The 25,997-nt window shown below is 56.9% G+C and overlaps 1 protein-coding gene across 1 annotated transcript in view; it reads right to left on the bottom strand.

The window, feature by feature from the left end:
- Window positions 1-25,997, bottom strand: part of Mllt1 (myeloid/lymphoid or mixed-lineage leukemia; translocated to, 1) — a gene marked incomplete at its 5' end in the record, with an annotated part of 46,812 nt that overhangs the window by 7,667 nt on the left and 13,148 nt on the right. The window contains 3 exon segments of the mRNA XM_013505340.1: window positions 2,000-2,554; window positions 5,552-5,677; window positions 8,511-8,654. Of these exon segments, the coding sequence (XP_013360794.1) occupies window positions 2,000-2,554; window positions 5,552-5,677; window positions 8,511-8,654 (825 nt within the window).

The raw sequence follows: 25,997 nt of genomic DNA, 5'->3' as shown, positions 1-25,997 counted from the left end.
CTCTCCCAGACCCCTCTGCTCCTGCGCATGCGCTCACTGGGGGGAGGGGCTGGCTGTGAGCTGCACGGGGCGGCGAGGACGCTGCCCTTGGCAGAGGGTGACGCCACACGAGCTCTGCAGCCCCCCTTGCCCTTCCCTGCGCACATGCAAGGAGAAGGGGGACAGAGCCAGGAGACGGTCCCAGCCCCAAAGGCCTGGAGGCAGTGCTACGGTCAGCAGCTGTGGGAGCAAGCACTCCTCGTCCACAATTGGCCCTTGAGCAGTTGGGATCTGCTGGCTCAGGAACCCCAAGGACCAAGGAGACCCACAAGCAGCCGCCAGAGGCACTGGGGAGCTGGGCCCAAGATGTGGACGGGAGGCTGCCTGTGGCCACTTTGTGCATGGCTGGGCGCTAGCAGATGAGGAGGTGGTAGAGTTTGGTCCGGGGAACTCCCAGCTTTCCAGCAGTGTGGCCCCAGGCAAGGGTCCCCCAAGGGTCAGGAAACAGTACCGCATCTTTGGCTGCAGGCGTCCGTGCCTGGCTGGGGCCCCTTGTCAGGAAAAATCAGAGACTGTCTGGCCTTGCTGTTGCTGGCCTGGGGCTCAGACCACTGGGAAGCCAGGCAGGGCACAGGGTGCCCCGGGGAAGCCCAGGCTTCCGGGAACAATGCGTCTCAGGGCCACAAGGATGGAGTCTAGCCCCATTCAGAGTCACGGTGTCCCAGGCAGAGAGAAGCCCCTACACAACACAAGTGTTCTCTGATATCAGCGCAGAACTGAAAGTGAAGCGGGCAGGGCAGGGCCTAAGCAGCGCCAGCCTCCACCACCTGCCAACGTGATGTGCGCTGGCCGCAGGTGTAGAATCTTTGCCTGGTGACTCCTAGTCAGGAGACCAGAGCCCACCGACAGCTGTCCCCACCCAAGACTCCGGTGCAGGCAAGAGGGGACAGGCAGCCGCCCAGAGACACAGCCAAGGAGCGCCGGCGGGCCACACCACGTCGAGGTCCCTGGCTACGAGACGCTCTGGGCTGGGCCCCATCTGCCTTGTGTGTGCACCCAGGAGGATGTGCTGTCACCTACAGGCAAACGGTCACCTCCAGCAAGTGCTGCCACCTCCACGGAAACCCTGTGCCGCCCCGTAAGCCCTGTGCTCGGGAAAGCAGCGCAGCCAGAAACCTAGGAAGCTACACAACCAGAAAGCTTCACCTCTGAGAACTACTTCCAAGTGGAGGGGCACAAGGTGGCCCTGGTGGCAGAGTCCTGTCTCAGGAGGGGAAGGGAGGCCACGGCCAGCCTTTGTGTTCTTTCATGTGAGCGCTGCTTCTCTGAATGCCAGGTGCTACCAGAGCGCGCAGACAGTGCCACCATCAGAAGCCTCAAAGGAGGTCCAGCTTGGAGGCCGAGGACCTGGCCGTAGCTGTGTGGCTCAAGTCACCCCTGACCACAGTCTCCCAAGAGCTGCGGACATGCTGCTGCAGGTGGGTGGGAGAGGGTGACAGTGCCTCCGACCCACCTGGGCAGGAACCGCAAGTGGCCCAATTACCACCATTAAACGGCTGAACAGGAAGAGTAGGACACAAGCTCGCAGGGCCGAGAATGTGAATGCCTTACTGGGCCAACCATGCAGTGGTTGGGAAGGACGCTACCATGAGACACGTTTACCTGCCTGGCCCCGGAAGCTGCCACCTGGGCCCAGCGCATGCAGGGAGGCGGCAGCACAGGCCCAGAGCTCTGGACCAAGGCAGGCGCCAGTGAAGCCTGCCAGAGCCACTGGCAGACGCCACCATGGCCATTAACTACGGTCCATGCTAGGGCCATTCTCATGTGACAGGCCCAATCACCCTGCCAGAAGGGGAAACTGAGGCTCAGTGAAGCACGATAACTTGGTCAGAGCGACAATCAGTGGGAGCGGCCACAGACCGGGCCTCAGCCCTAGGCTCCGTGCCCTGCCCACATCCTGCACCTCGGCCCCCCGCCCCCTAGTCTGCTGGTTGGGGATAAGGAGAGGCGGTGCGCTCACCTCGGATTTGAAGGAGGCCTCATCCTCTGAGTTGGAGCCTTCTACCTCCAGGGCCTTGCGGGCCTCCCTGGATTCGCTCTCGGCCTTCACCTTCTCCATGCGAGGGCCACTTTTGTCCTTGGCCGGCTTCTTGTCCGGGAAGGAGGAAGACGAGGTGCGGGGTGAGGTGCTGGGAGCGCTCCGGGACCCCTTCGAGCTGCTCTTCTTCTGCTTTTTGGCGCTGGGCTTTGGCGAGTCCGCGGGGGCTGGCCGCTTGCTGGAAGCCTTGGGCAGGGCCGAGGGCTGGGGCGCCCCCTTGGGGGACATGCCCTCCAGCTTGGTCTCCTTCAGGGCCATCTTGGGCTCCTTGAACGCAGCCTTGGGGGGCGGGGCCTTCTCCTCCTTGGGCAGCCGGCCCTCTCCCAGCTTGCGCACGGCGTCCTTGGAGCTCTTGGCCTGCTCACGCTCCAGCTCCTTGGAGGAGCTCTTGCTCTCCGAGTCCTTGCGGGGCCGCTCACGGTGCTCCTTGGTCACCTTGTGCGGCTTAGAGGCCTTGCTGCTCTCCTTATTGGCGTCCTGCAACAGATGCCAAGAGCAGGGGGAGCAGGGGGAGACACAGTCAGCCGCCATCGCGCCTGCCCGGCTCCGCCACCCTTTGGCCTCAACCAAGCGAGATCCACCTGAAAGAGACTCAGCTAGAGGAGATCATCCGCAAGTAAGAAGCACGGCAGGAGGTGGGTCACACTACGAGAGCAGTCACACTACAAGCAGGGCAGCAGGTCCCAGCAACTGCAGGCGAAGATCCTGAGATGCAGGAGCATAGTGTGTCAGACACAAGAAGGGCCCTGTGGCCACTGCGCCCACACCTGCTGCTGCCCACAGCCAGGAGGCGGGAGGCCTGCCCGGCCCTGGAGGCCCCTTCCCCAGCCCTCTCAGCCCTTCTCCTGCAGGTGTCCCGGGGCCCGCTGCCCGGCTGCTCCCCAGATCCAGGCGGTGGGTGTTCACCGAGCGCCTGCGGGGTTGCGGGCACCGCACAGGGCACACAGCTGCCAGGCCTTGAGAACAGAGGCTGTTCCTGGTCACTCCGAGGGTGGAGCCTGCCTGGGGCACATCAGCTAGGCCTGTGACACTGGCTCCACTACCTCCACCACTAGTTTTTCTGACCCAAGGGGCAAGAGAACACCTACCTCCGGGGCTGATGATGCGGCCTGGTAGACCCAGGTGTGTGTGTCCGCCCGACCCCAGCTCTGTCCCCTCAGCCCTGTCTTCCTGGTGTCACCCTGCACACCTAGGGACTGCCCAGGGCTGTCAGCACCTGCCCAGCAGCCTCACAGCTCCAAAGGTGCAGAGACCAACGGCACTTGGTGGGCTCCCGTGAGCCAGCGAGGAGCGTCACAGAGGACAGAGGCGACCCACTGAGTGGACAGGACGGGCAGATCAACAGCCGGCAGCAGGAGGGGCCTCTGACACCTGCTCTCAGAGCCACCTGCAGGACCCACACAGCTGCCTCCATACCTCTGATCTGCGCAGTTTACCACCAGCGTGTAACTCACAACCCACGGCAGGGCTAAGGAGACGGGCAGATGCGCACGGCAGTGCATGTTCGGAGCCACCACAGCTGGCCTGGCACAGCACTGAGCCTAAGAGTGACCCCTTGGGGTCCACTTGAAAAGTAGCTCCACTGCCTGTGAGCTGTGAGGGAGGCAAGAAGCAGAGGAGGCCACGTGTACCCCCATGTCACAGCCATAAGGGACAGATGGACAGCAAACCCCAAGGGCATCCCAGTGGCCTCACAGCACTTCCCGGGGTGCCACGAGCACCGGCCTGGAGGAGCCTTCCCAGGGGTGGGTGAGGCTCCCTCCGTTTTCTGAAACTCACAATGAACACACAAGTGAGGGTCGTGAGTCCTATTCTCAAAGCCGCCCACAGCCACGAAATAGTTAGGAGCGAAGCTGTAGGAAAAGCCAAGCAGACTGGGTACCTGGTGCTGACAGGGAACAGGGGAGTCCAGCAGCTGCAGGTGAGCAGGCCCAAGGCCGGGCTCTCTGTCCCACGGCACCTGCGGGGCCCCCTCTCCCTGCCGCTATCTCAGCTCAGCAGATCCACCAGAGGCCGACCCATGCACACTGCGACAGGCACTCTGCTCAGTGGCCTGGCCCACAGACTTGTATGGGACGCCACTCTCCCGAGCACGTGACTGCCACTTGGGCTTCCCAGGCCGCGGCAGCGCACGACCAACATAGAAGAGAAGAGTCAGGGCCCAAACAAGGAGAGGCTGCTCATAGGCCGGGGCCCACAGGGAACACACGGTACCCGTGGTGGTGAGCGTGGGGCTTCCTGGAAAGCCACCCCCAGAGAAGCACCTCGGCAGGGCTCCCCCGCAGCCACCTCCTCTGTCACGCCTAGCGATGCTGGGGAGGGCCCCTGAGAGGCAGAGCAGGGCCAGAGGTGCCACCCGTAGCCTCTGGGCCCGGCAGACACCATTGGGCTGTGGCTCCCGGACGGAGGCACTGGCAAAACACGAAGCCTCTGGAGAAGCAGCCCTGTGGTCAGGGGCCCCGCCACCTGGGAGAATGTTTCCTCCAGAGCGTCAGGTGACCGTGGCAGAAGAAACAGCAGTTGTTTCCCTTCCTACCTTGCATGGGCATCAAAAGAATTGTCGTGGCTGGAGAGAAGATGCCAAGATGCCCGACAAGGACTGGCTTGTCCTTTAATACAAGGCCTCCCCGGGCCATAATCGGCTCCAAGATACTGAGGCACCTGAGGATTTCCAAGACCTGCTGGCCTTCCGGGAGGAGCCAGAACGACCCCAGGCCTTATGACCCTTCAGCAAGGCTCACAGGAAGACTAAGGTGGCCCGGGCGCCCAGGCTCACGACACCCCACAGGAAGAGAGCAAGAACGCGGAGATGAAAAGAGGACAGACGGGGTCAGTCACAGGACGGCCAGCAGCTGCCCTGAGGGCCACGTAGCCCTGAACCAAGCATGCGGTCACAGAGGGAGGGACACTGGCTCCTGGGCGCAGTGCTGTCCCCAGAGCATTCTAGTTGTGCGACTGCCTTACAGGCATCAGCCAGAGGGGCCTCAGAAAGGCCGAGTGCCACCTGCACAGCAAGGTGGAGATAGGACTCTAGTGTGTGCCCTCATCGGCAGGGTCTGCTCCCCCTCCTGTACCACATGCCGCCCCTTCCAAGGTGTAGCAAGCCGCTGCCAGGGCAAAGCCGGGAACAGCAGAGCAGGGGACGGAGAAGGTGGGCAGCCCTGGCCACGAAGAAAGCATCGTCAGCCATGGCCTCAGGGCTGAGTGTCTGAGGCAGCAAGGGTTCGGCAGGAAGGGAGGCCTGGTGGGCCCAGCCTCAAGAGGAATGGGCGAGGAGCCCTCAATCACATGCCCTATGCCTTGCGATCCTGGAGAAGAGAGCGTGAGCGGTAAGGGGGGGCAGAGAGGGCTCAAGAAGCAAGATGCCAAGGGAGCAGGGCCGGGTGGCAGGGCCAGGTCGGCAGAGGGGCGCCAGCTGGGACTGCAGCTGGGCACTGTGCATCTGCCCGAGACTGGGCCTTCCACCTCACTAACCTTGGAGCCGTGGGATGGTTTGGTCTTCTTGGGGTCAGAGAAGGCAGAGAGTGGAATTGTGGGTAACATGGGGTAGTCGGGACTGGGCCTGGACACCGTTTCTGCTCCTTCGGGCATTACCATGACCTAGTGATAAAGAAGAGACAGACGTTATCAACAGGCAAGGGGCAGCTGTGGCCCAAGGCCATGGAGCTTGCTTCTTGAAGCAGGGAGAAGGGGAGCCTGAGTTCCGCCTTCCCAAAAGAATCGCAGGTATTTTCTCTGTTGGGGAGCGGGTGCCAAGTGAGGAGTGCGAGGAGAAAGCCCAGGCTCCCAGGATGGCTGGGCCCAGGGGCACCGGTGGCCTCCATGACTGGTCAGGCCCGGCAGAGACAGCACCGAGCCAAGCAAACTTGAGCAATGTGTAGGCGGAGAAGCGGAAGAAGGCAGCCGAGACCGCAGGCTGAGCTCCACGGGAGGCTTAGAGAGCCGGGGGCAGAGCGGGGAAGGCAGGAGCCGGCTGGATCCCAAAGGGCAGCCGCGCGGCACAGCAAGTAGCTTCGAGGGCCTGCGTGGATGTGGCTTGGTGGACCTCGTGGTGACGGGCACGGCCTCCCTCCCTCCACCTGCAGGCAGCTGAAGCTGACTTGAACACAGCGTGAGCATACAGCTGAGGCCAAGATGGGACCAGGACCAAGACCAAGAGCACGGCAGAAGACCAGCAGCTGTGATGGGAGCTGCCCGCAGGCATCCCTGCCTAAGCCACCTCAGAGGTGCAGAGGGGCACCTGCCCGAGGGCGAAAGGCCGGCTCCTGCTCTGCTGGAAGGCTACGGATGAGGAAGGGGCTGGGTCCTTCTCGGAAACACCTGCCCGGCCACAACAGGTGCCTGGTAGGGAGAGAACACTCGGGGTGAGGGCTCCAGACACCCACACTGCGAGCAACACACAGCACGGCAGCTGTTCAGACACCGTCCAGATGGCAGCAAGACAGGACAAAAAAGAAAAAGGCACCATGAAAAAAAAAGACTCAACCTGGAAAGAGCAACAGCCCTGGTAACCCTGAGCACCCGGGCTTTGTCACCAAGCCAACCCTTTCATCTGAGGCCGCTGATATCGCATAGTCACGGTCATGGGGCAACAAGCCCGGCGCTGTCCTGGCTGCGGGCGGCCAACAGAACCTGTCTGCCCACAACACTGAGACGCTGAGGTGTCCACGGAGGCCACGCCTGCCCCAGCCCCAAGGATGACAAGGAGCCCAGCCACATGAGGTCCTCCTACCTCAAGGATAGCAACATCCTTGCACCCTTGGCCTCTTCCTCCCCACATGACCTCATCCTGCCCATCAAGTCCCCTGACCTAAGCGGCCCCTCAGGAACAGCGTCTGTCCTCGACAGCGTGCTCAGAGCAAGGGGAAGCAAGAGCGGGCTGGCCTCCCGCTCCTCTGCAGGTGCTGTGCTAGGCCCTCGGCCCAGGGCCGGAGGACAAGAAACAGCTGCTGGGCCGCAGAGCTTCGGGGCTGCGGGGCTGGCTCTGCCTGGCTAGGACAGTAGGAAACCTGCTCTGGTCTGAGCTCCACAACTCCAAGCAGCCACAGTGGAAGGGACAGCTCGCAGCTCTCTGGGACTTACAGAGCGGCTCCTTGCTCGGGCTCCTGCAGCGCAGCAGCCGGATGGCAGCGCCGGGACCATGTGCCGTGTGACGGGGCAGACAGTGCTGTCCCTGGGATGCCCGGGGCTCCGGGCCAGCCAGCCCGGGGCCAGTTACCCAGTCCTGGGAGCCGGCTGAGAGCGGCCGTTCAGGGACCAGGCTGGTCCTCAGCTGGAGTGTGCTGCTCTGCTGTCAGCCCGGGGTGGCCAGAGAGTTCCCGACAGCCAGCCGGCTTCTCGGGCAGCTGTGGCCAAGGGACAGAGCCCAGAAAACACCTCTGGCCAGGCCCCGATCGCTGACCCACCTGGCCTCCCCACACAGTTTTACGTGTTTAGATGATGCCCTTAGAGGCCTCGCTTCCTCCAGCCTAGAGCAGGGGCACCGCCCAGGAATGCCAGCGGCTCCCACACAGATGTGACACTGGGGACGCCCACAAATGCCTTGTGAATGCCGTGGCAGACAGGCCGCAAACAGGAGGTGGGAGCAGGGCTGCAGCAAGAAGCACCCTGGGCGGCAGAACCACGAGCCACAGGCGGGATCTTCGGCAGGACACGCAGGACTCAGGTCCTTGCAGACCTTCTCCAGGACCGTGCTGGCTCCCTCAGGAGGAGGTGTCGCTCCTAAGACCCACCCGCGTGACTGATGAAGGGACTGCCCACGTGTACCTGGGGGGGGGCCCACATGTGCGCACACACCTCATGCCCACACCGCACACACAGCTTGTGAACACACTGCCCTCACACAGGCCTCATCCGTGCGCACAGGAACACATGTACTCCACACAAACCCCACCACCTCCACACCCCACACACTCCCCACACTCTCCCCACAATGCTCACTGTGCACCGTACACACACTCCACGCCCACACCCCACACACTCCCCACAACACAATCACACTGTGCGCCGTACATACACGCCGCGTACTCCACACCACCGTGCGCCCCACCCCAACACACACAGCAGCCACACCATCCCCTCCCCACAGCACCATACACCGCGCGCGCACACCCCTAGCCCCCGGTCCAGCCCTACGGCCGGCGCCTGGCACCTAGACACGCTGCGTGACCTCGGCCTGCACTGCCTCCTCTATACCTGCCCACTTGCGGGCACCGAGTGCCCAGAGCTCCACTCAGAGCAGCACGCGGGCATCTTGCTGGGTGGCTCTTGAGGACAGATGTGGCAGGCAGTGTGCTCCGGCCACAAGAGCTCCTCAGTGGCCACAGCCTGCAGCGGTCCTGCTCTGGCCTGGGCACATGGCAGTCTTGTGTGGATGATGCCAACTACCCACGGCTGCTGGGGAGCGGGGAGGGGACCCCACAGACGCACTCACCCCGCCAGCCATGAGCAGCTTGTAGCGGAACTCCGTGGTGGGGTTGTTAAAGGTGAGCTTCTCACAACGCAAGTGGTTCACGGGCGGGTTGCCCTCTAGGTTCAGGAACAGGTCATAGGTGAAGCAAACCTTCCTCGGCTCCTCCTAGGACAAAGGAAACAGGGACGTCTGTGTCAGCATGGGTGGGACAGGGACAGCAGGGACGACAGGGATTGCCCACTCCGCACCCCTCAACTGCCCCTGGTGTTCCTTCCCGGCCCACATTGCTTCTCTCCCTTCTCCCACTCGAACTAAATGAACTATCACGTATAGCCAACTGTACAAAGCAGTCCACTCCCTGGACACCAAAATCCCCGGCAACAGCTCCACTGTCACTAGCCTGGCACCTGCTTCCCCACTCAGCCCTCAGGGTCATGGACAAATGGGGAAACTGAGGCTCTGAGACACATGGCCCTGGGGAGCAATGCAGAGCCCCAGGGAGCCTTGGCTCCCTGCTTCTGCTCAGACAGCATGAGACATAGGCTCCCAGGGCCAGGACTGCCTGCACTTACAGCAGCTTGTGTTTGGCTAGGGTGCCAGAGAATTCAATGAGGACAGAGAAGTTTCTTCAACAAATGCTGCTGGGGGAGCTGGGGATTTAGCTCAGCAGCCTGTCTGGCAAGCGCAAGGTCGTGAGTTCGATTCCGGGTATCAGAAAAAAAAAAAAACCCAGAAAAAAAAAAATGCTGCTGGGACAACTGGACAGTCATATGCAAAAGAATGCAATGAGATCCCTACCTCACACCACATGCAGCAAATAACTCAAAATCGACCAGAGACCTAAATGTAAGAGCCAAAGTTATGAAACTCTCCAAAGAAAACCATGGACTCATCACTGGGGATTAGGCAAATTTTCTTATATGAGACGCCAAAGGCACAGGCAGAAGAAAAAAAATACATAATTGAACTGCATCAAAATTATAAATCTTGGGGACAGAGCTAAATCTTGGGGATATAGCTCAGTGGTACAGCACCTGCCTGGCAAGTGTGAGATCCTGACTTGGATTCATGGCACCAAAAAAAATTTATAAAACTTGTGAAGACACTAATCAAGGTCTTTATAAGGGTAAAAAGACAGCCAAGAGAATGGGAGATCATATTTTTAAGTCATTCATCTCATAATATGTAATACATAAAAAATATTTTTGTAACTCAGCAGTACAAAGACAACACAATTAGAAAACAAATGAAAGACCTAAACACGTTTTCCCAAAGGTGTACAAGTGACCAGGAGGCACACAAAACCTAGTCCAGCATCACTCATCATTAGCGTAATGCACAGGGAAACTCAGTTCATATCCACGAGGACGGCTAAAATCTACACACATGCACATGTGTGCGGCTTGTGTCCAGATGTCCCCCAAAGCCTCATGTCATAGGTGGGGCTTTTTCAGAGGTGGCTGGATCTAGAGTGTGCGATGCTGGGATTAAGGCTGTGTGGTTACTTGGTCTACTGATCAGTCTGTCATAGTTCTCTGGGTGTGAGTGCCACCCCTAGGGTGGGCAGCTGGGATGAACATAAGGGACAGAAAGAGGGCTGTCGTTTATTGCTTGCTGCCCTCTGCCTGCCTGCTCTGCGATGCCCCTGTACCATGCCACCCAGTCTTGGCGCCAGCTATGAACTGAAACCTCTACAAACCGAGCCAAATAAACCCTTCCTCCTTTAACTTTGGGTGTTGGATATTTTGTCTCAACAATGAGAAAAGTAACTCAGACACATGAATGCGTGCGTGAGAAACTGGAACTCTGGCACACTGCTGGGGGATGCAGCACGGGGCAGCCACTCTGGAAAACTGTCTGGCAGGTCCTTCATGTGCTACACAGGGAGTCACCACATGACCCAGGTCAAGAGAACTCGGAAAGGTGCAGAGAGACTCTTGGCCAGCCATGTTCACAGCAGGCTTACTCCCAACAGGCACAAAACAGAAACAACCTAGGGGCCAGGGCAGCAGGCAGGAGGAGCAAACTACAGTCAACTCCTTGCTGGAGTACTACTTTGGCCTAAAAGGGGACGCAGCACCAACACGCAGTACAGTGGATGGCCCCTGGGACACGGTGCTCAGAAGTCAAACACTGAAGGACACACGTCGTGTGGCCCCACGCACAGGCAATGTTGACGGAGGCAGACAGTGGATTCGTGGGTGCTGGGGCTCAGGGAGGGATATAGGAAGTGGCTGCTCATGGGGACCAGGTGTTTCTAGGGATGATGGAAATATCCTGGAATCAAAAACTGACAACTTCACTACATTATAAATATATTTTAAAAACCACAGGATTTGTACACTTTCAAAGGGTAAGAGATGGGGCAGTGCAGCCACCTGGCATGTGTGAGATCCTGGGTTCCACCCACAGCACCACATAACAGTAAAAGTTTAAAAAAAGGGTGAATTTTATTGCACATGAATGCATCCCAGTCTACCCCTGTGTGACACACGGGAGGGGGGCCAGCAGCAGAGATGTGGGAACAACGCTGTGCTCAGAAATCAGGGAGCTCAGAAGTGCCGCCCACTTGCTCAGGGGGAGGCGTGGACAGGACGACCCCCACTCGCCGCGGTCTTTCCGTCCGCCCTTCCCTGGGTAGGCTGAGCTCCTGGCGGGGACGCTTTCGGTCCTGGTGGGACTTAGAGCGGGCGGGGGCAGGCCCGACTACCAGTGGTGGGCGGGTGGGCTACGCTGCGGACACGCTAGCTCCATAAGCTCTGGAGACGGCCACGTGGGAGGGCGGGAGCTTAGCCAGCACGTGCACGTCCCGGGAGGGATGCTGCCATGGCTGCATTTTGACAGTGAGTCCCTGAGAGGTAGACAGGTGAGTGGGCCTCTCAAAGCAACGCAAAGCAGCATGGCTTCTACTTGGGCCCAGGGTGGGATCAAGGCAGGTCCACACCATACTGGAAAATCTTCCCTTCATCCCAGGTAGCCATGGTCTGTCTTGGTTAAGAGGTTGGCCACGGGGAGGGCTTTCCTATCCAAATCACGAGTCCCAAGGGGGAGGTCTCTGGCTGTGCCCCCTCCTGCTCAGCAGTGAGGGGGTGCTGCAGGCGGCAGGAAGCCTTCTAGCCTCTTGTCCCCGCACCCAGCCTCACACACCTGCTATGGGCCGTGGCATGTGACCCCCAGAGACCCCGACACGGCCCACTCCTTCCTTCCCTCCACACACCAGTCCTGATCAAGACACTTGTCCAGGGGGTGTGTGACAGACCCCAGGACAAAGAGAGGTGGGCGTCACGAGGAGGCTCCTCCGAGGCTGCGACAGGCTTGAGGAGGGAGTCAGTCAGGTCACAGCGGGCACAGTGGGTGGTGGACATTCCAGGGTGGACGGGCAGGAGCACGCCTGTCCTCATGGTGGGCAGTACCGTAGCCGGCAAGTCCTCACCCGGGACCCCACAAACCCTCGTAGCTGGAGCTGAGGGGTGGGCAGGGGAGGAAGGCACCGCTGGTGCCTGGGAAGGAACAGGGCCTCGCTCCCTGGAGGGCCATCCCAGGGACAGTGCCTGAGCAGTGTCATAGGCCATTCCGTCTCAGTGGCCGCACCCTCTGCCCTGTGTACGAGAACACAGCTGAGGAAGAGGACGGCTGCAGGACCCAGATGGCATGGGTGGGGGCCCAGCACACGTCCCGCCTTCCCTTAGAAACCAAACACAGCCAGGTAAACATGCAGAGGACAGGGAGGTGACCCGAGGGCAGCTCCAGGGGCGGGGTGTCACAGAAGGTCGGGGAGTCACAGGTGTGTGCCCCTGGGGTCCACGAGCAGGGTGTGGACTACCCACGCGGCCAATGTCACAGACACAGACACCCGCCAGGACTTGTCCTCCAGGAAGCCCAGCACCTGGCCTGGGGGTGCTGACAGGGACACAGCGCAAAGGAGGGCACGAACGCCGAGGGGGCGGAGGCAGACAACCACATCTGCGGGACGAGGGACAGGGCTTCTTCAACAGAGGAAAACTGCGAAGGGAAGAAGCGGGGAACTACACTTCAAGACAGAAACCTAAGACCACAGCATGTGGATCTTACTGGGTTCGTGATTCAAACAGAAAGAAACAAGACTTTAAATGCTGACTTATTAGGGTATCATCAATCATAAACTAATGCCGCCAACCATGATAGAATCAAGGAAGGACTTGAGGGACTGTGCTCGCCACCCACAGGCCAGCGGTCCATGTTCACCACGCGGCTGGCCCTGAGGTGACGCCAAGTCTGTCACTGCTCCTCATGCATCCCCAACACGCACCAGGGCTACAGCACCTGCGGCAGCGACCAACAGGGTGGAGGGGGGCCTAACCCAAGGGACAGGCAGGACGGACCCCACAGCCCCTGCCACGCGAGCTCAGGTCAGGACGGCTGGCCCTTCCCTGAGCACTTACTGTGTGCGGCGCTTCCCAGCATCTCCTCTGTATGGACAAGGGCGGGAACTGCAGAGGCAGGGCAGGACTTCCCAAGTCTAGCTAAACACACACTGTTCTGAAACTGGCTCCCGGATGCTGGGAGGCCGCTAGTGCCTACAGAGGGGTCTCACACTTTATGGCTCCCTGGAGAGGGGGGAGCTGGACCCAGCAGCAAAGGCTGAGACCAGGCCAGGCGCACCCAGCAAGCTGCCTGGGAATCTGGGCATGGTCTCCACAAGCTGACAAAAGGCCAAAGGGTTCCTGACCCAGACCCCAGCCTCCGGTTCAGGAACCCCAGGAGCCCTCCTTGGAGGTGCAGCCTCTGCAGAATGATCAACACATGCCAGCATTCTGGTGCCAGCCCCCAGCCCCCACTCTAAGCAGTGGCAGCACCTGCTGGACTCACCATTCTCCCAGCAGGTCACAGGCAGCAGCCACCTACTCCCCAGCCTTAGGCTGCAAGCCAGCGTCTCTCCACCCCAGCTGGCCAGGATGCAGCCAGACTGGACAGACTGGTGCTGGTGCCAAAAAACCAGAGCGCGCACACCAGCCTCAGCCCTAGAGGCCAGGCCTAGAGTCCAAGCCATGTGCCCACGCATCTCCTAGGAAGCAGGTCTCAGGGGCCCAAGGGCGGGGCCGTCAGGCAAAGCCAGCAGCCCATGGTTGGCTGATCATGCCCAGAGTCCCGCTGCTGCCACCACTTCTGAGACAACGTCTTCTCGGGGCAGGGCTGGCCCTGTGAGCACCCAGCCCATGAGGCTTCCCAGGCACCTCTGCCTGTACACACACACCCTGTAAGAGGTTCACAGAAGGCCCCAAGTCCAGCTAAACCCAAGTGTGGCAGTGGCCCAGGTCTAAGAAACTCCAGAGAAACGAGACGATAGGGCTGTCAGCAACCTCCCCACAGGCCAACACCACAGCTTCTCAAAACAGTGTGTGTTGGAGTAGGGTGGGGTTAAAGAGTTTAAGATTAAGGTGGGACATGTATATGTACTGATGCTGTCTCTGTGGATCACAAACATACTAATATAGAAGAGGCTTAAGAGAGCTAGAGCAAGGAATGCACTGACCTTATTTAAAACCTGACTGAAACAGATTATTTTCAGAAACTGAAGCACGTGGTGGCCTGCACCTGTAATCCCAGCACTTGAGAGGCTGAAGCAGCCTAGGCTACATTGGGAGTTCAAGGCCAGCATGAACTATATATAGCAAGACCCTGTCTGAAGAAACAAAAAGACAAAAACATGGGGCTGGGGTACAGCTCAGTGGTAGGATGTGGTCTTGGCATGTGTAAAGCCCTGGGTTCTCTCCCCAAAACCAAAATAAACACACACACACACACACACACACACACACACGGAACTTTGACGTGACTGGATATGCAACACTAGGGAACTAGTCACTTGTTGATTTCTAGGTATGATGATTTTGTGGTTAGGTTTTTTTAGGAGCCTTATCTCTTACAGGCACATTCGGAAATATACGTAGATGACAAGATAACGATGTTTGGGATTCGAGTCAAACGATCCTGGAGGAAGAGATGAGAAAATGCTGCCATGAGCCAGTAGTTGTCAGAGCTGGATGTGCAAGATCAGCTGGATTGTTCTGCCATTCTCCCTACTTCTGTGTGTAGTTTAAAGTTCCCTACATTTAAAATAATTAAGTGATAAAAAGCATGGTGGTGCACACCTGTAAGCCCAGCCTTGGGAGGCTGAGACAGGACAGTCATCATCAGTGTGTGGCCAGCCTGGGCTAGTGAGTTCAAGCCTAGCCTGAAGTACATAGCAAGACCTTGTCTCCAAAAAGAAAAAGTATATTTGCTTGGCTCCGCCCTCCGCCTTCCCACAGCCCTGAGGTTAATTCGGTGCCATCTGTGTCCTACAAATCTCTGCCTGGCGCAGGCAGGCAGCAGGTACAGGCCATGCCCTTCACAGAGCCCAGGCTGGGCTGGGGTGCCCTCTGCCCAGTGTTTGGGGGGCATCCTCTTAAGCCACTAGGCACATGCGCAGCGCCTGGCGTCACCCCGGCAGCGAGTCACTGATACCTCCAGCAACTCCTCTCGCCATCCAGCTGCTGAGGTTTGCAGAAGCCACACAGGGCCAATAAAGGCCAAACATGCCTGCCCATGTATTCATGGACCATGTCCTCAGGGCCTGTCCTTGCTCTGAACCAAGTTCTTCTGCACCAGCTCTCAGGCTCCCAGCCTCTGCCCACGGTGAACTGGCACAAGGCTACTATCATCACAGAAAGAGGGAAGAGCTGGCCGCCCAGGGAGGAAGCAAGGGAAGAACCAGGGCAAAGAAGTCTAGAAAGTGAACACCACCAAACCTGCAGTCCTACAGCCAGGCGCGACCCGCCCAGCCAGCCACAGAGGCACTTCCACACGCCGGGAGACACGGCCGCGGCTCACCCGTCCCTCAGTTCTTCAGCACCAGGCAACAGGAAGAGGCAGGCAGGTGAAGGTTGATGGACCGTGGAGCGCCAGGAAGGCATCAAAAAGGATGAGACAGGGCGGAGGCACGGTGGCCCAGAGACGGTGAGGTTAAGGGGCACGCGCGTGCACATACACATTTCAGAAGCACAGACAGCTGCGTGCCTGTTACTCCACGGAAATGGACGAGAGATGGGATCTCAAGTCTTTGCAACCTACACTCATTGCCTTTCTAATTAGAAGAGAAACTTCGTTAAAAGCCTTAAGAATAACTATGCAATGGGGGCTGAAAATTGGGCTTTGGGGTCCAATCTGAGTGACAGCACCTCTGCCCCGACCACACAGCCCTGTACCTCTCTGGGCCTCTGTGAGAGGAGGAATCACCTGGGGGGAGAAAGGATGAAGGTGCACGCAGGACAGCCACTGCCTCCCGACGTGGGGCGCTGCAAGAGCTCCAGTGCCGTCCATGCAGGGGCCGGCGGGATGGGGCAGAAAGGGACTGTCCCTTGTCTGTCTGAACTGTGACCTCCACTGCCAAGCGCTCAGCTCTTACCACTGGAAAGAGTGGGGTGGTCACAAGGCAGGGACAGAGGGAGGGACTCGAGCGGCTCTCCATCAACTGCGTGACCCTGAGCGGGGATCTCTGCTGCTCGCCCTGAAGCTTCCCCTGCAAAGCGGAGACAGGAACCTGCTTCCCATGCAGGTGCGGGACCGCGAGAACGCCCGCGGCGCCCTGGACGCATCCCAGGCCAGCACCAGCCAATACCGCCACAGAGGCGGAAGAGCGCACAGCCTAGCAAGGAGTCTGCCAGGGAAAGAGTTGCACCCAGGCTTCAGCTGGCTTCTACACCAGGAACCCAAACTGCTGGATCCCCCTCTGGTTGGACACCAAGGATGGAGGAAGTGGCCTGCAACGCGCACACTCCTGCACGGGAAATGCCAAGCAAGCAGCCTGCGCCTATGCCTGTGCAGCGGTGGCCCAGGACAGCCCTGCGAAGCCATCAACAGCCACAAGGCCAGGCCAAGTGGTCCTCAGCCTCACTGTGTACCTTCCTGCAAGAGGCCACCCTGCCCATGCACAGGACAGCTGTGAGACAGACACACAAGTGACGCACACCGGGACAAAGGCCGGGCAGATGTCCCTGACTGCATCCACGCGGCCAACACTGGCCTGGCCCCTAAGGGCTCCTGAGTGCCAGCATCTCCTCCGCTGCAGGCCAGAGAGGCGTAAGGTAGTGAGGGTGGCACGGGGAGGAGTACACCGGACGCTCTCTACTCTGTGCCGTTCTTCCCGCCCCTTTCCTGGGGGCCCCAGTGCGGAGCAGAGGTGCGGGGAGCCTGCGCCTGGATGTGACCACTGGACGGGCTGCACCATCGCCCCACGGGCCCTGGGTGGCCCAGTTCCCACACCCTTCGCGCTTCCCTCTGGGCGCCAGAGCCACCCTCCGGGGCTCCGCACGCCTCCTTGGTCTCACTCGGGGCCCTCAACACATGTCCGTGTAGCTGCACCCCTCGGCAGTCGCAGGCCTTGCCAGTGCCTCCCGCACAACGCCCGTCTGGCTCCCTCAGCAACCCACGGGCAAGGCCTTCTCCCAGCTGTCCCTGGCAGAGCTCGGTGGGCTCAGAGAGGCTGTCTATCCCCAGTTCTGCACAACCCCAAGGGCTTGGGCTGGGAGGGGAGTGCAGGTGGCTACCATGCTGGCTGATTTGGGGTGGTGGAGGGCGAGGGCATGGGAGATGGGGAACACTTGGGACCCCACTGAGCACCCCCAGGACCAGCTCTCTCCTGGTTTCAGTTTAAATCAAAGGGAAGACGGTTCAGCACCTGTGAACCATTTCCATTTCAGGAGAGCAGAGAGAGTGTGCAGGATCTGGTAACCGTAGAACGTCCCTGGCAGGTCTGCAGCCCTGCCTAAATGCCCAGCAGCTGCCAAGGCCCCCGGTATACCGGCTGGCCAGGATGCCCTGGGAAGATGCCTCCAAGGGTTCTGAGCCTCTGATATGGTGCTGTTTAACTTTTTTTTTTGTCCTTTTGAGACAGAGTCTCATTATGCAGTTCAGGCTGGCCTTGAGCTCACTTTGCAACCCAGGTGACCTCAAACTGGCAAAGATCCTCCTGCCTCTGCCTCCCAAGTGTTGGGATTACAGGCGTGCGCCACCACACCCAGTTATCAATTTACTTTTTTTTTTTTCTTTCTTTCTTTTTGTTTTTGTTTTTTTCCGGTACTGGGAATCAAACTCACGACGTCGCACTTGCCAGGCAGGCGCTGTGCTGCTGAGCTAAATCCCCAGCCCCTATCAATTTACTTTTAAAACCCCTTCCACATAAAACTGTGTGAACTGCCACAAAAATGTACCACTGCCTGCCCTGCAAGGAAAGCCAGGCAGAGCTGATGAGTCAGAACTCACTGTCCGGAAGTGCAGTGATGATGGGAGGTGCTGACTGAGAGCCGAAGATGACCAAGATAAAGTTCCTCACATCCCAACACTGAACATTCTGAACACTGGTGTCTCTTAAACGCCCCCTCCCAAACACACCTCTCTCAGATGGGATGGCTCGCAGTAAGGGAGACTCGAACTGCAGGGAGCGCATCCAAGGCCACAGTGGGAGGCCACACCCCCGCACTGTACTGCCCTCCTGGGTGCTGGGGGTGCGGCATAGCACTGGTGACACCCACGGAGTGCTCAGAGACAGACGCGGCCCGGCCCGTGCTTGGTGTCTCTGAGCCTGGACAGCCTCCGCCCCTCAGGGCTGACTCTCTCCTCCTCTCGATGGTGCGAAGCACTCAGAAAGGAGGGGCTGAGGGGCTTTTGTTTGAAAAAGGGTGTGTAAGATCTAAGATGTTTCCATGGACAGTGCAGTGCAACCCTGATCTTGGCTAATGACTCAGAACAAAGCAAACCAGAAGCCCTAGCTTGTGCAAGGGCACCTGGGTGACCCCAAGGGAGGGGAACGGCAGGATGGGCCAGAGGCAAAGCTGCAGGCCAAAGTAGGGCAGGAAGGAGAGGGACTGTGGGTCGGGCTTGGGTCACTGGCAATGACCAGACCCCTCCCTGCACCCTGTCCCCGAGACTGAACCACATTCCTGTGGAGTCAAAACCTTGGGGGTCAGAGTTCTCCAGGTCCGCCCTGGAGCCCCCCCCCATGAACCCCTGAGGCCCAAGGCCCTGCCCTGCCCCTTAAGCAACTCAGCATCTATACAATCACTTCTGTCTGCGTTTCTGGGAACTGTTCTGGGAAAGACCGAGCCGGATCTGCTACTGAGAGATGCAAGAACAGTGGTCTCACCGGGAACTCCGAAGCCGCCGCCACACGTCTGTACCCACACGGCAGCCAGGCTGTTACGGTTAGATCTAAACTGTCCCCCAAAGCTCTCTGGTGTCCAAGAGTGGGGCCTGTAGAAGGCCTGGGCCATGGGGCCGAGCGCTGCATGTGCACACGGCCGCGCGAGGGAGGCGGGTCACGGGAGGGGACCCGAGGACACCAGCCCCTCCGCGTGCTCTCTGCTTCCGTGAAGTGGGCAGCTCTCCTCCTCCACGCCCCTCAGCCAGGTGACCCCCTTGGAGCTTGCTGACCACGACCGGAACCGTGAGCCAAGAGAAGCCTCTCCTCCCTTACCCGCCCCAACAGGAAACCAACAAAGACACCGCACAGAGGGCCTCGCCCGCCACGTTACTGCCGGCATGACCCACTCCAGGGGCGCCCCAGGCGCGCAGCCTGCCCACTTCCTTCTGCACCCACACACCTGTGTTCCGCCACCCTGACCGCCCTTCCCTGGAAGCTGCCTGCTCCTGCACCCCGGCCGCCTCCTCTACGGGCTCAGCAGCACCCTTGTCTCCTAGGGCACTCCACCAATCCCCAGGGGCACTCCGGCACCAGCTCCTCAGCTTCCCCAAGAACTATGTCCCCGGTGGCTCTGCGTGGCTCCCTCACCCTGGGGGGCTGTGAACTCCATGAGGAACGGGGCCATGTCCTCTTGGGTCCTCACCAGGCCTGACACTTGGTGTAAAAAAATCAAAAAGCACTTTAGTAAGGAGCTGAAGAAAAACTATTCCTTCCACATTAAGGCTTTTTAAAACCAGCCATGCCACACACCTGTAACCCCAGCTACTTTTGAGGCCAAGGCCTCAGGGGAGGATCACAAGTTCGAGCCCAGCCTACACAACCTAGTGAGATCCTGTCTCAAAAATAAAAAAAGCTGGGGATACAGCTAAGTGTGAAGACCCTGGGTTCAATCCCCAGTCCCGACGGTGCAGGGGGAGCAGTGCAACTTCATTCATGTAACACGGAGGACTCTTAGGCACACTGTGTGAAGTAGGGAAAACCAGACATAAAGGGCTGCATGTCAGCTGAGTCTATTTATACGGCAATCTGGACGAGACAAAACCACAGGGATAGAAAACAGATGAGAGGCTCCGAGGGGCTGGGTGCGGGCGGGCCGACTTCAAACGCGCGCACGGCGTGCGGGGCGCAGGGCCTGAGCGGCTCTGTGGACTGGCCCTGGTGGCTGAGTGCCTGTGCGCAGGTCAAACCCCGAGACAGCTTTCCTGAGGACAGGCTGAAAAGCAGTGATGACCAGGTGGGAGGGGAAGGGCCCACAACACACAGGACCTGGTGAATGTAGCTGTGCAAAGCACACCGAGAAGGGAGCTGGCTGCGCCTGGACCACATGCTGGGGGCCAGAGGCGAAGACCCAAGACAAAAATGGAGACGAAGACTGGCCCCCGGAGCGGCACTCTGCTGTGCTGGGCAGCGAATCTGACGTGGCCTTCCAGGTTTGCTGGGGCGCAGCTGATGCACCAGCCCTCCCAAGACCAGCAGTGTAACATGCAACTGGGGTGCCAGGGAATCACAGCCAGGCACAGAATCAATAGGCGTACGGGGAGGCTGTGTGCACCTCTCCAGGCTGTCGCAGGAGGCCTCGACACGCCAGCATCCCAGGAGGCAAGAGCACTCTCGGCTCTGGACCACGGCGTTGAGAACCCCTCACCAAGGAAAGGAGCCTCAGCCTCGGGAGCAAGGGCTGGCTTGGGCTGGGGCAGGAGGCTCATGGGTGAGCTGCAGGGCCACAAGGTGGGGACCCAGGCACCACAGCAAGGGGGGCACACAGAGGCAGCTCCCACTGGCCACAGTGGCAGCAATTTGAACAGCGAAGGGGAGGGCTGGATTACAATCCCAAGGACAAACACCGAGCTGGAATCCATCAGAGACGGGAGACTGGAAAACCTGAAAATACACGGAAGCTAACAACATAGTCTTCAAAAACCACCAGATCAAACAAGAAACCACTAGGAAAGAGAAAATATGCTGAGAAGCCAGGTGTGATGGCACACGCCTGTAATCCTGGCACTCAGGAGGCGGAGGCAGGACCAGTCTGGGCTACACAGTGAGTTCAAGGCCAACCTAAACAGCAAGACCCTGTGTCCAAAAACAAAAAAGCAAAGGAAGGAAGGAAAGTAAGAAGTTAGTTGGTTGAAATAATGAAAACCAAACAAAACATATACCAAGTGTATGGGCTACAGGATGAGCAGTGGTCAAAGGGGAATTCATAGGTATGAACTCCTACAATTAAAATTAGGAACAAGCTCGGCACAGTGGCACAGAATAGTAATCTCAGCACTTTGGGAGGCTGAGGCAGCAGGATTCCAAGTTTGTTCCTATCCTTAAAAACTTAGTGACTTAGTCAGACCCCGTCTTATAATAAAAAATTTAAAAACGGCTATGGATGTAGGTAAGTGAAAAGATCCTAGGTTTCATCCCTAGTATTGGAAAAAAAAGGAACGGGCTGGGCATGGCGGTGTATGCCAGTAACCCTACTTGTTCAGGAAGGAGGCTGCAGTAGGGAGGACAGCAAATTCGATGCCAGCTAGGACTACATAGCAAGACCCTATCTCAAAGTAAAAATATATAAAAAGCTGGAATGTAATTCAATGGCAGAGCACTTGCCTAGTACATGCATGGTCCTGGGTTTCACCCCCAGCACCATCAAAAAGGAAAAAAAGAAAAGCCAATCAGTAGCTAACTTTACACTTTAAGGAACTAAAAGAGAAATAAAACACAAGGACAGCAGAAGGAAAGGACAAAATACAGGAGAGCACAAGACCCTGTCTCAAAATAAAGAATAAAAGAGAGTAAATCAGATCATAGTTGGTTCTTTGAAGACATCAACCAAACTGACAAAAACGTTTGTGTAGATTAAGAGAAAACACGCAACTAACAAAAATCAGGGGTGAAAGGTGGGAACCACCAACTTTACAGAAACTAAAAGAACTGTAAGAGGACACTACAATTACAACCAACAAACTAGATAATCTCCAAAAAGTAGCCAAGTTCCTAGAAACGAATTACCCAACTCACAGAAGTAGAAATTCCAATGGGTCTCTAGCAAGCAAAAGGCAGAGGCAGTCATCAAAAACTTCCTGGAAAGAAAGTGCAGGACCAAAGGGCTTCCCTGGTGGACTCTACTGAAGAGCCAAAGGAAGGTACCAACCATACTCAATTCTACCATTCCAGCCCTTTCGAAGGCTGAGGCAGGAGGATTGCAAGTTTGAGCTCAGGCTGGGCAACTGAACCACTCAGTGAGACCCTGTCTCAAAATAAAGAATAAAAATGGCTGGAGAGGCAGCTCTTTGCAAAGTCCCCAGGTTTAATCTCCAGTACCAAAAAATTAAATAAATAAAAACCCCCAAAGCAAAATAATTCTACAAAAATGAAAGGGAGGAACACTTCTGAACACATTTGTGAGGTAGGCATTACCCTCAAAGCCAGACAAAAAAGTCACAATAACACTACAGACCAATATCCCTCATGAATACAGACTCCAAGACCGTCAATGAAATACTAGCAAGCCACATATATAAGAGTACATGGAGGGGCCGGGGATTTAGCTCAGCGGCACAGTGCCTGCCTTGCAAGCGCGAGTTCGTAAGTTCAATTCCCGGTACCAGAAAAAAAAAAAAAAAGAGTACGTGGAAAAGATTATACATTACAACTGAGAAGGATTTACCACAGGAATGCAAGAATGGATCAATATAAAATCAACTGATATAATAAGCACATTAATAATACAAGGAAAGAAAATGTCTAATGATTTTCTCAGTAGAGGAAAAAAGTACCTGACAAAAATCAACACCCATTCATTAAAGCAAAACAGTGTTCAAGAACCAGGTATGGTGACATACACGTGTAATACCAGAACTTGGGAGGCTGAGGCAGGAGGATTGCTGCAAGGTCAAGGCTAGCCTGGATCACATAGTGAGACCATGTCTCAAAAAAAAAAAAAAAAAAAAGACATTTAAGAACTGGGCATGCCTATAATCCCAGCCACATGAGAGGCCAAAACTGAAGGATCACAAGTACAAGGCCAGCATGGGCAACTTTGTGACTTACCAAGACCTTGTTTCAAAACAAAAAATAAAAAAAGGCTGAGATGGAGCTCAGTGCAAAGGCCCTGGGTTCAATCCCAGTACCACAAAAAAAGAAATGCATTTTGGTTTGTGCCCTTAGTCCTGGCACAGAGACTCTAAAATGCTTGTCACTTCCCAAGTGACTGCTATGACAAGAGCATCTTTTGTTGTATTTGGTCTCAGTCCTAGGTTCCTCGCATAAGAGCATCTAAAACCGTTGGAATCTTTGAAATAATTTCTGTATGTTGCCTATGAGCTGTCTGCAGAAAACTGGAGCATGTGTGAAAAGCCCTCTGTGTCCGGTGTCAGAAATGTGGGTTTTAAAAAAGGGGGTTTTTCTCCGTTTAGAAGGGGATTTCCTTAATGTGATGAGGCACAGCTGACACACACTCCGTGAAGAGCAGAGGACTCCCCTCGGGCCCAGGACGAACCCAAGGGTGCCCACTGTCACCGGAGCTACCCAGCACCGTGCTGAAGGTCCCGGTAGGGAAACAGCAGAAGGGATCTGAGTAGGACAGGAAAAAGCACAACCAGCTCTAACAGCAGATGACGCCATCTGCTAGATCTATGATCCTAGACACAGAAAACCCTGAAACAGCCATAAAGAAACCATAAGAGCTAATAAATGCAGTGAAGGTGTAGGTATAAGGCCAAAGCACAAAAGCCAGTTGTTGTTTCTACATACAGCACCTGTAATGTACAACACACGAAACAAATTCAGGAAGCCTGGTATGGTGCTGCACACCTGTCACCCCAGCACTCTGGGAGGCTGAGACAGGAGGATCACAGTTCAAGTACAGCCATGGCGACTTAGTGAGACTGTCTCAAAATAAAAAAGGGGGTGGGAATGTAGCTCAGTGCAAAGGGTTCAATGCCCAGTAGTGAAGAAGAAGAGGAAGAGGAGGAAGGAAGAAGAGAAGAATGATGACCAACAAAATATACCAATGTGAGCTGTGCCAAAGCCTTGGGGCATACGCAGCTCGGTAGTGTGTGCTTATTAGCACGTGCAAGCCCCTTAGTAAGTCTAGCATCAAACAAAACTATAAAAGAAGTAGGAATAAACCTAAGGAAAAATCTCTGGGATCTCAGATTTGCCACCCAAAGTGCAAGCAAGGTAAGAAAAAATATAACTGAACTTCATTTAAAAAGCAGATCTTGTCTGCATAAAAGACATTATCAAGAATGGAAACAACCTACAGAAGGGAGGACACTATTTGCCAATCACACATCGGGGAATGGATCAGCACCCAGAATAAGTAAAGAACTTCTGCAATACCACAACACAGACAGCCGGACACGAAAATGGGCAAGGGAGGTAAGGGGACTTTTCTCCAAAGAAGACATCCAAGCAGCCACGGAAAATAGGAAGAGCTCTCAACATCTCTGGTCACTGAGGAAACGCAACAAAACCTCAGTGTGAGGGCACTGTGCTCCCACTGGGATGGCCACAACCTCACGTGGAAACAAGCGTGGCCCAGGACACAGAGAAAAGGCGCCCTCATGCGCTGCTGGGAGAGATGCGGCACAGCACGGTCTCACGGCGCGAACACAGAACTACCGCGTGACCCGGCAGCAGCCGCGCTCCTGGGGGTCAGCACCCCGAAGAACTGAAAGCTGGTACTCAAACAGCACACACCGTCTGGGGCAGCGCACGGGACAAGCAGCCCCAGTGTTTATCAGCACAGGGAGGGACAAACAAGTCACAGTACAGTGGAGTCTCACTGTGGATTTCACATTTGTAGAGTTGCCAACTGCTCAAGTTTAGCTGTAAACCCAAATACCTGAGGTTCTGCAGTTGTCTGTAAACATGCACAGAACAGCAAAAACTCGGAGCCACCGGTGAGTGAGCTCCCGGCCGGCGCGGCAAGGCGGGGCCGTCCCTGTGCAGCCCACACGCCGTGGGACCCACTGCCCTTCTCACGGCGTGCTTAGGGCCAGCGTACCCTTCTGTGCTAGCTTGGTGACCCGGCTGCTTCAAGTGGGCTCTAATGGCAGGCATGCTGGAACACACCCGGGATCCCAGCACCGGGAGACCGAGGCAAGAGGACTGCAAATTCCGGCCCCGGCTGGGCAACTTAGCAATTCAGTGAGACCTTATCTCAAGATAAAAAATGGGCTCAAAATGTAGCTCAGTGCAAAGCCCCTCAGTTCAATCTCCAGTATCACAAACAAACAAACAAACAAACAAAACAAAAACGCAAAACAAAAAAACCACCCAAACCTCTAAACTGACCTTGGGCATGCTGTTAACGCTCTCCCCGGCCCTCTGAAGGCCAGGACTGCAATGTGCTGAGGAAGTGCTGTGTGTGAGGAGCCGAGCGTCATGCAGGTGGGACCCAGCACCGACAGCCGTGGGGGTCAGTGTCCAGTGGGTACCGAACCAGGTGGCTATGAACAGAAACACATGCCTTACGCGCTGCCAGTGGACGAAAGGCTGAGACCGGAGGCCGGCAGGAGCCCGGCCCTGTCCTTCCCAGGAGGTCACAACTTGCTTGGTTCAGTGTCTGCCCGTGAATAACAGAGCTGACTGCGCACATGTGCGCCAGGGGAGAATTCAGCCCAGAGCGAAGCGCACGCTGAGCAGCTCCAATCTGAAATCTGAAAGCCAACTCTGCCAGTGCTCAGTGTGTTCTCAATTTTGGACTTTCGGCTTAGGAGTGCTCACTGGTAGCACTTCGCGAGACTCCCAAACCTGAAAGAACTCCCAAACCTAAAAACTGCTGGTCCTCAGCCCGCACCAGTACCTGCCACAGCTTGGGATAACCTCAAAAAGATGACACTCAGTGACAGACATCGCCAGATACGACAGGGCCACACCGCGTGAGCCGTGTATCAGAAATGCCCACCCAGGAAAACCCACGGAGCAGAAAGCAGACGAGAGGGTGGTGGAAGAGGCGGCGGGCAGACGGGAGCAGGGAGAGGCAGGGTGTTCTGGGGTGGGGTGGTGAAAAGCTCTGAGCCAGGAGGGGTGGCAGTCACACAGTACCGTCACGCACTAAATGTCATGAACCAGCACTCTCGGACGACTGTGCTACATGTTGTACCGCAAAGGCAAGGAGAAACAACGAAACGATGCCCAGCATCTGGAGGCAGATTTATTTACATCAACAGGCACTGACTGGGATCCTCCCATCTCTGGTGGTCTAGGGCTTATACAGGATAAGCAAGCAGGAAGTACAGAGGCAGAATGGCTTGTCCACTGGGGATTGGTTTATACAACGTGCATCA

Source organism: Chinchilla lanigera, unplaced genomic scaffold (assembly GCF_000276665.1).
Source record: "Chinchilla lanigera isolate Chin_1 unplaced genomic scaffold, ChiLan1.0 scaffold00094, whole genome shotgun sequence".
Classification (NCBI taxonomy): Eukaryota; Metazoa; Chordata; class Mammalia; order Rodentia; family Chinchillidae; genus Chinchilla; species Chinchilla lanigera.
This window is presented reverse-complemented; position numbering and strand designations above follow the sequence as displayed.